The sequence below is a fragment of the Aythya ferina genome (assembly GCF_964211825.1).
Source record: "Aythya ferina genome assembly, chromosome: 26".
NCBI lineage: Eukaryota > Metazoa > Chordata > Aves > Anseriformes > Anatidae > Aythya > Aythya ferina.
This window is the reverse complement of record NC_140324.1, coordinates 4,199,389-4,209,278: the sequence shown is the minus strand read 5'-3', so window position 1 is coordinate 4,209,278 and position 9,890 is coordinate 4,199,389. Positions and strand designations below refer to the sequence as shown.

At 43.1% G+C, this 9,890-nt stretch overlaps 1 protein-coding gene across 2 annotated transcripts; it reads left to right on the top strand.

Annotated features, from left to right (window-relative positions):
• The first annotated feature begins 747 nt into the window (after nucleotides 1-747).
• SLC35E1 (solute carrier family 35 member E1) lies at nucleotides 748-9,569 on the top strand. 2 transcript variants are annotated; one of them, XM_084498808.1, is made up of 7 exons: nucleotides 750-1,198; nucleotides 2,043-2,113; nucleotides 2,482-2,619; nucleotides 3,407-3,532; nucleotides 4,001-4,246; nucleotides 4,651-4,899; nucleotides 8,976-9,569. In XM_084498808.1, exons 1-6 carry the CDS (start codon nucleotides 781-783, stop codon nucleotides 4,882-4,884), a joined length of 1,233 nt encoding a protein of 410 aa, XP_084354934.1. In that variant the 5' UTR covers nucleotides 750-780; the 3' UTR covers nucleotides 4,885-4,899; nucleotides 8,976-9,569. The 2 variants fall into 2 exon arrangements, with proteins under 2 accessions (XP_084354933.1, XP_084354934.1); XM_084498807.1 differs by lacking the exon at nucleotides 8,976-9,569 and having other exon boundaries at nucleotides 748-1,198; nucleotides 4,651-6,496.
• The last annotated feature ends 321 nt before the right edge of the window (nucleotides 9,570-9,890 follow it).

Sequence of the window (9,890 nt, the reverse complement as noted above, 5' to 3'; positions counted from 1 at the left end):
GAGCTCCAAAAAAATGTGAATAAGTTTACAAGGTGATTTTTTTTGTCAATTTTGTAAACAAGTTCAAATGAAGTTTACCATGTGCGTTATCTGCTGTGTACTCTCATTTTTGCATGAACTCAGTTTCTCTGCTACTGGATTCTCTGACCTGCTTTACAGGCTTTATGCTTCTAGTCCTAAAATCTTAATTTAAGAAGGCTGTCATCTCTTCTCGGTGAATGACATGAAATGGCTCATCCCCAAATCTTCTGGGAGTCACCATTCCCTAAAGTGCATGTTTTTAGAGGTACATTAACAGTGTAGAAATGTCTTTTGGAGGAGTGCATGGATGACAGGGGGTGTAGAACCCCCTCCTGCTTGACAGGTACTCATCTCTCATTTAACATACCCACTGTTACACCTCCCTCGAGTTACTTTAAGAGCTCTTGTGCCTCTGAGGACGTGACTTTCCCTCAGTCACAGCCCTGCCTGTCCCTCCCTCACAGCGCCCTGCCTGCGCTTCTGCACCCCCCAGGCGCTTTCCAGCGCCGCCAGCACCCCTACCACCCCCTTCACGCCACAAAAAAACACCTCAGAGAACCCACCCGGGGCCTCTTTTTGTCCTCCCCTTTCTCTCCCGGGCTACTTTTAACCCGAGCCGCGGGGGCTGAGGGGGGGGTTACGGGAGGCCCCTGCCGGCCCCCGTAGGCGCTGAGGCGGTGGCCGCGGCCGGGCCCGCCCCGGGAAGCGACGCGTTGGCGGCGGTGACGTCTCGGCGGCGGCCGGGGGAAGCACGGAGCCATGGCGGCGGCCCCGCTGACGGCCCCGGGCGGCTCCGGGCCGGCGGCGGCGGCGGCTGTGGGGGCGGCAACGGCAGGAGGGGGACGAGGAGGCCGCGGGCCGGCCCTACGCGAAGGCGCCCGGGTGTCGGCGCTCTGCCTGGCTTGGTACGGGCTGAGCGCCGGCGGTAACGTGGTGAACAAGCTGCTGCTCGGCGGCTTCCCCCGGCCCGTCACCGTCTCCCTCTTCCACATCCTGGGGCTCTGCGGCCTCCTGCCGCCGCTGCTGAGGGCCTGGCGGGTGCCGCCGGCCGGCCCGGCCCAGCTGCCGCCCCGCGCCTACCCCCGCTACATCCTGCCCCTGGCTTTCGGCAAGTATTTCGCCTCCGTCTCGGCCCACGTCTCGCTCTGGAGGGTGCCGGTGTCCTACGCGCACACAGGTGAGGGCCTGGACGGGGTGTGGAAGGGGATCTGGGTCTGGGGACCCCTGTGGGGGCTTCTCTGGGTGGCCCCGGGGGGGGTCCTGGGGTGCTGGGGGTGCTCGTTGCGGTGCCCCGAGGGGTGATGTGAGGCCTGGTGGGTGCTCGGAGGGTGCTGGACCCTTCTGTGTGCTTGTGCTGGTGCCTGTTTGGCGACTTGAAGGCCTGAACAGGCTCCTGTGGGTGTCCCACGTAGTGACGTGAATCATAAAGTGGTTTGGGTTGGAGAGAACCCAAGAGCTCCCCCAGCTCCAACCCCCTGCCACAGGGACGCCACCCACCGGGTCAGGGTGCTCAGGGCCTCATCCAGCCTAATCCTGAACGCTTCCAGGGGTGGGGCATCCCCAGCCACTCTGGGCAACCTGTGCCAGTGCCTCACCACCCTCTGAGTATAGAAAAGCCTTGTATGCCCTCATACAAGGGTCCAGTGTAGCGTTGTAGGGCCCGGTGTGTGTTTGTGTGGCTGCCTGGCATGGGGTCCTGGTCCCCAGTACGTGCTCACACCAATGCAGGGACCCAGAGCCTTAAATGTGCTCAGGTGGGTGCCTGCTGCAGCTCCCCTGCCCCAGCATGTGCTTGTACAGGTGCTTGCTGCAGTGTCCGCGAGCACCACAAAGGGCGTCCCACGTTTGTATGGCTGCCCAGAGCAGTGACAAGGGATGACCCCGCGTGGGCTGAGGTTCTGGCTGTGGTGGGACCAGAGCTGAGCCCCTGCTCCATCCCCAGTGCTCGCCCTCTGCTGACGGTCTGTAACGGAGCTGGCCCAATCTTTGCATCCCCACCGAAATTTTCTTTCCGTTCTCAGTAAAAGCGACGATGCCAATATGGGTGGTTCTTCTTTCCCGGATCATAATGAAGGAAAAGCAGACGACGAAGGTGCGGACAGGTTTGCTGAGGTTTCTTCTCTTGCTGGTTTTTGTGGTGTGCTTTGCTGGCTGGGATCAGGAAGGCTTGGCTTTGGTCACCTGGGTGAATTTTGTGGTTGAAATTAGATTACGTGGTTCCTTTTCCTTTTAACACATCTAAACATTGAGCAAGGTGATGCTCTCCAACATACTGGAGTTGTTCTGGCATTTATTGTAGTTGCTTTGTTTCCTCGAGGCACAACAATATAAAAGCTGATCCCTTGATCTGTTGCTTTATTCTTCTCTCTCCTTTCTTCCCCAGATCAGCAGTAAATATAAACTCACTTAAAATGAAAATTATTAGAAGATGCAAGCTGTTCTTTTCTATTCCTTTTTCAGGTATACTTGTCTCTGATCCCCATAATAACTGGGGTCCTGTTGGCCACAGTCACCGAACTTTCCTTTGACATGTGGGGACTCATCAGTGCACTTGCTGCTACTCTGTGCTTTTCACTTCAGAATATCTTCTCAAAGAAGGTAACAGCTTTGCTGTTCGTGGTATTGGTCAGTAGTGTCACCCTTCAGAGGAGTAGCATGTATTTTCCAGTACAGAGGGATGATGATGATGTTGACTTTCCTAGAGTCATAGGATGGTTTGGGTTGGAAGGAACCTTGAAGTCCATCTTGTTCCACCCCCTGCCATGGGCATGACCCCTCCTGCCAGCCCAGGCTGCCCAAAGCCCCATCCAGCCTGGCCTTGGGCACTGCCTCTCTGAGCAGTCTGTGCTGCCCTAAATCTCTCCTTTAGTTTAAAACTGTTATCCTTGATTGTTACACACTCTGGTGAAGTCTCTCCCCATCTTTCCTGTAAGCCCTGTCTTCTGACAGTTTGATAGTGCTTAAATATAACAGTTTGTTGAAAATTTTTAACATACCTTGCTGTATCAAATCGCTTTCCTGTGGTGAATGAGTCAGTGTCAACACAGGACACTCCTTGAAGCCTTAGAAACAAAGAGGCGAAGTTAAAAGGTGTGGCTTGAATGTTACAAAATGATTTCTGGTTTGTAGAGCCTTTTAAATGTGTGTTGTTAATACTAAGATAGTCACCAGTGAAGAAACCATTGTTTTTCGGAAAGACATCCGTTTTTCTTTGGTCGTCCTTATTGGGAATTCATACCATAACAGTATTTACAAATTTAATATTGTAATATTTACAATATTACAGTAATAAATTAGTATTTATTCGTGGTGTATCTGTCTGTCTGAGGTTGTTACCATTACATGGCTACTGAATCTTTGCTGATTACATGGTGTGTTTCCTAAGGTGTTAAGAGATTCCCGAATACATCATCTTCGGTTGCTGAACATACTTGGGTGCCATGCTGTGTTCTTCATGATCCCGACATGGGTTTTGGTTGATCTTTCTTCCTTCTTAGTAGAGAATGACTTGGTAAGTATTACGTTTGGGAAACTGTCTGCAATTAAGACAGGAGGAAAAAAAATACATCCATACAAAAATGTGCACTTAAATATTTCAGTGTAGTTCCTCATCAGCGTGGAAGGAACTGTTGTGAAATACCTGCAGACTGTTTCACAAAACAATATATGAAACAAGTTTATCATGAGAATTCATGCCAGGGTTAGGAGAGGTAGCGTATGTGACAGCTTGAACCTGAGGAACTGAGAGCTGCAGACAGGAACAAGTGCACCCAGAGTGCATGTTACGTGTGTGGTGTTTTCGTGTGGTGTTTTCTCAGAATCTGTAGTTGCATATTTGGGTGCTACTTAACCATAGGGAAGTTGCAGCTGTTCTTCCTATCGAAAGGCAGGTAAGAAGTGACTCGTGTTTTATTTCTGTTACTTTGTCGCTTACCTGAGATAAACTTTTTTTTTCTTGTAATGTTTGTTTTCCTGGCAGAGCACGATGTCTCATTGGTCCTGGACCTTGATGCTACTTATAATCAGTGGATTCTGTAATTTTGCCCAGAATGTCATTGCCTTCAGTATTCTCAACCTGATCAGCCCGCTAAGTTACTCTGTTGCAAATGCCACCAAAAGAATAATGGTCATCACCGTGTCCCTTATAATGCTTCGCAATCCAGTTACTAGCACCAATGTTCTTGGAATGATGACAGCTATCCTAGGAGTCTTCTTATACAACAAGGTAAGGCATTTATCTGTTTGTTTGTTTATGAAGGAAGCTCACTTGAAACAGCCCAGTAGTTTTGAATTATGCCTTTTTGGATTATTTTATGCGTGGCATAAAACTGAAGCGCTTGAGTCGGGCCGGGTGCTGTTAGGTGTCTAACAAATTTTGATCTTAATATTTTCTTGAAAAATGAAGATTAGGAAGTAACTCACTAAAATCTCTTGAGCAGAAGAGAAAAGTAATGATTTGGCATATAGGAAGAATGAGATTTTTATTAGGAGGCACTAGGATTTTAAAATTCTAATAGACGTACATAGGTGTGTCATTTTAAAAGTGTGTGTTTTCTTCCTAGGTCTGAGGATATGTTAGGTAATAACCTAGAAAACCATTCTTTTGTTCATTCTTTCCTTCTTTCCTAGACAAAATACGATGCAAACCAAGAAGCAAAGAAGCAGTTACTTCCAGTTACGACTGGAGACCTTGTGAATTTGGACCGGCATCGAAACACTCCTGAAAAGTCTCAGAATGGACTTACAGCATTTGCACAGCACGGAGACTATCAGTATGGGCGAACCAATATCTTAACAGATCACTTCCAGTACAATCGGCAAAACTATCCAACTACCTACAACTTAAATCGTTTTGATATTTAGAGTCCTGGCGCACAGGTATAGACTGTGATATCAAAGTGTCCCCAACATTATCAGAAACTTTTAGTACATCCATGAATGTAAAGCCATTTTATTGTACAGGTTTTGCAGAAGGGAAGATGCATGTGTAGTGGAAGTGGTACAGACCTTCAGCTTCTGCCGAGCAGATCTTTAAATGTGAAACAGCTAGATCTGACACTGGAACGAAATGCACAGTGTAGCTCTTGTACAGAGAGTCTGGTGAACTGCAGATACAAAACATCAGAGCAAAATATCTGGTGTCACTGCTCCTACTTGGAGTCTGTCAATTGAGTATTCTTTTGGCAGCTAAACTCTGGCCAGTACTTTGTTTCCACACTGATAACGTAACCTTTAATTTGTTCTCTATTATGTTTTAATGATGCTTAGGGGAAAATTGTAACTAGGCACATTTCTGATTATCAGAATTTGTTGGTTTGGGAGGATTGACGTATGTATATCAGTTGCAGATAAGTAGTCTTGAATTCATCTTGAGCAAATACGAAACTTCGTGTGGGTATTAATTATTTCTATGCCTATACCTTCAGTTTTTGATGACAAACCAGAAGTATTTCTGAAAGAATAGACAGTAGGAAGATTGATCCCTTCAAGAAGCATATTTCAAGCTTCATATGTAGAGAAACTGTTTTCTCTAATATCATTATTGTTCCAGTCACTGTAGTTAACAGAGCTTAAGATCCCCATTGTTTTCTGAACAACGTAGTCCTGTAACTTCATACATAGGTCTTCCCTGGCAATACGGAAAACACCTTGACAAATAAAACGTTTGGAATAATGTTACTTTTTTTAACTTGCTTTACACCTCTTATAAAACTCTTGTTGGTTAGAAATTGAAAGGCTTAAGGTGTTTTCTTCTCAGTTTTATGCATAAATTATGCTTCCTTATATGATTCATATATTATGAATGCTTGCATTTGAATAATCATCATTCTCAAGAAACAATTAAGTCTTATCTTTTTAGCCCCTAATTGTTTTTTTTTAAAGTTCCTTAATTACTGCAGTCGGAGCTGCTTTGTGCATTTTGTCTGACTTCTAATTTCAGCTGAAAGAAGTTACACTTTGTATCCTTCTCTGTTCCTGCAACTCCCCTAGCTCAATTAGTAAATAGTTAAGAAAAAGAATATTTAAATCAGCAGCAAATATATAATTATGGGTAATAAAAACTGATTCAGTTGATATAAATGAACAAAATTCAAGACAAGTTGATTTGATTATCATGCATTAGATACTGCATTTGTGCATGAAAGGAATGAAACCAGTTGAACTTTGGTTTCACTGAATCAGATTATTATTATTATGAATACTTTAGCAAAAAAAAAAAAAAAAAAAAAAAAAAAGGTTTTAGGGGCCTTCTTTCCTTAACAGAAAAGCTGTTGTACAGTGAAATTTTTGATAGCATAAATATTGTGTTTTTACTAGAGGTATTAGATACCAGTGACGACATTTAGGGTGTGGTGCTGTACACAACACTCCCTCCACCTATTTATTGCTTTAAAAACGACCATTTCTGTGATATGAGATGATGATTTGACTCCTTTCTGGATAATAAAGAATTTATTTTTAAGGGCAAAGTCAACCTGATCTTATTCTTTTGGCTGACTATGGAGGTAGTTATGTAGATTACCTCCCACAATACAGTCCAAAAGAGGAAATGGTCTGAAACTTCAGAGATGGGTTAAATATGCTGCTAATGTCCGTGAGCAGAACTTCTTGACTTGACTGGAGTTTAATCTGTTCATACTAGGTTAGAACATGGGCTTTTAGTTTATAAAATGTGAATAAATTATTTCCTAACCCCAAATAACAAGGACAAGATTATGAGGAAAAGCATTCTTTCATATGAAATTGCTTTTGCCTATTCCAGTATTAATTTATGTATACTGATTTCTTTTAATACTGTAAAGAGCAACATGTGTATTTCTAAGGCTCACTTCCCAATATTTAAGCACTGTTACAAAAATGTAGAATCATGTGGACTCTGGATTTGGATTAGATTCTGGCTCTGCACAAGTTTGATTTGAGGATGAAACATTTAGGCTGAGACTTTTGAGAAGAATTGAGATTGTTTGACTGCTTTCAGAGGAAGCTAGCTGGAAACTGTTAGACTCCTGCAAATGCTGGTGTTCTTTGTGCCTCAGTTTCCCTCCTTCGGGGGGGTTGAAATACCAGAAGACAGTAGCAGTGGGGGCCCCAGGGATGTACAGACGTGCTGTGAGTTCATCTGTAAATTTTCTGGTCTGTCTACCACTGTAATATATTCATACAGCTTGGAACTGTTAGTTGGAATAAAGCTCCACATACCGTATTCACAGATCAGAGATTTCATTAAATATATTTAGATGGCTTGCTCTCTGAAGAACATAACCAGATCTTTTTGCAACTCTTTCAAGAGAGAGCTTGCATGCACGCTTACTGTGGCAGGTTTTAGCTCAGCTTTTTCTGTCAAGAGTACGGTAGCAGGTGAGGGCTTTCTGTTGAAATTACCTTGTCCCAAGTTCCAGCCTGGGCTCATGGCCTGACTTTGTCTCTGAAACAGAACTATTGTACTTGCAGAGCAGAAAGGGACTGACCCAAAATAAGGGATATCACACCGGGCCCAGAGTGTGAATCTCTGGGCTTCTTCCCTGGAGCCTGGCTGACAGTGTTCATGCTCTTGTAGTTCACGTCTGTGGTCAGCAGGGATCATTTTGCATGGTACGATGTATAATTAAAACGGTTGAGTGAATCAGTTACAAGAGGTGGTTTTGCTGAGTACCTGAATCCAAGTCCTTAAGCAATATTGCCCACATTCAGGTAAAGGAAGTTTCTGATACTGTTGTAATATATATTTTAATCTTGGACTGCTACAAGATTTTGTTTGGCAAGGTGAAGCATTTGTTTTAACATGGTTTGTAAATTAATGACGTATTTATGTACATAGGTCTGTAGAAAGTATGGAAACACTGGAATAAAAAGGGCATACCTAGACAATCGTGTATAACGACCCTGTTATTAAAGTGAAGGGGGCTGGTTTCATTTTCTTTTTACTTGCAGGAAACTTTGGGAGTGCCATACATTAATACTGGCCACATACGAGAAATCAGATTAATGTTTTGCTAATATGGGTGTGACACCTTACCGGATGTTTACTAAGACTGAAACGAGCATGATTTGGATGCTGTAACTAGTGTTAGGACACTAGTTGCTGGTACCCTTAGAAATGTTTTGATTTCCATTGTGCATTTCTAACATATGTAAATACATCAGAAAATCGGGAAATTTTTGCCAAAACAGTCCTGGATAGTTTAGAAATACCAGTGTGAAAGGATTAATCTCCCCCGCTGTGTGTGGGTTTTCTCTTGATAGCTCCTTAGATCATGTGGTGCTCTGAAGATCTCTTGAAAGCATTTCCCTTGCAGACTGAATTTTAGTACCCAGTAGTGATTAGAGCATCTTTATCATCAGGTAAAATGCTTGGGTGAATTTTTTTTTTAATACATGAAAGTTAAATAAATCAAATTGAGGCAATACTTAGGCTTTGTAGGAGTACACTGATTTGTAAAAACAAGTGTTGGTAATTTGGGGTCAATTCATGATGATTTCTAAACTCAAGACTTTTTCTTTCCAATGTGTGTTCAAAGCCACATTTTTCTGATGTAGCATTTTGCAGCAGAAGAAACTTCTGCCATGTAGCTATTTGTGGAAAAAGGTGCAATATAAATAAAGGGAAAGTTTTGTTTTTCTAAGGCTTCTGTTTCTGAACCATATTGTAAGCTGTTAAAGATAATTTGAAAATATCTTTATGGTGATGGTACAACCTGGTAAAACATTCATTAAACCTGAGATCACAGGTGTATGATAAATCATACTATGTAGATATGCAAATACAAATATGCAGGTGGCAGCCACCACCCATCTTTGTTTTTGTTTTATTTTAGTAGTCCATAAATTGATGTGAGTATAGGTGTTTTTACCAAGAAAATCCCACAATCCTTATGATAGGAAATCCAGCACTTAAGCAAATGCACAGTTTTGTGTTGTTTTCCTCTTCTTATTTCAACTCTTGTTCTGTGAAGCTCCAGATGTTACTTGGTTGAATTGCCCGTGATGCAGCCCTCCAGCCTGTGGATCTTGGTACTGAAGCTGGGATCCCCGTATGGGATGAAGGGAAGATATTGCATCGGTCTTTCAGGGCCTGGGACTCTTTCTTGCCTAAAATATATTAGGCGTTCAGATGTTTTTTGACGGACACCTCTGTCAGGTAACTAGCTTTTGGGGCTCTTGGTGGATAAACCATTGCTGCGTGCTGATGGATGTGGCAGCCTGGATGGTGGCAGCATGGGCTCTGATGTGCAAAGCATTTTTGCTGGAAGGCATCATTATGAATTTTGAAAATTTTCTTACTTCTAAATATAAGCTTTAAATAAGATTTAAATATCTTTAATAAGATTTGAACTTAATCTGGTCTTCTGGGATCAGTGTTAATTTCCAGGACTGCAGGGTGATGTAGAATCATGATCAGACTGTATCTGATATTCTTTTTTTCAGTTGTTTCTTGGATACATGAAAACACCCATCTTCTTTCTGAGTTTTTATATTCTGTAGATAATATAGTGGGGTCTTCATGGTATGACTTGTTAAGAATAAAAAGTTCTACCTTTTTGTGAGGATGTCTGTGAGTCTTATGTATGTGACTGGAAATCCTGAAAAGTGTAATTTAATACCTAAAATTTAAGAAAGTGATTAGATATCCATGTGAGCACTGAATAAAAGTGCTAGAATACTCAGGCTTCCCTTTGGCCTTCTACAATTCATCTCTGGTTCTCCTGTAAATGGTCTTCAAGCATTTTCTAAAAATTGTGTCAGTAAGCAAAGGGAGTTGAGCAATTCCCACCAAGCCTCGTACCTCTTGACTGGGCTGTGAAGCTGATCAGATCAGCACCTTGCTTTTATAGGGATTCTCAAGCTGTCAGATAGTTTTAATCACATTT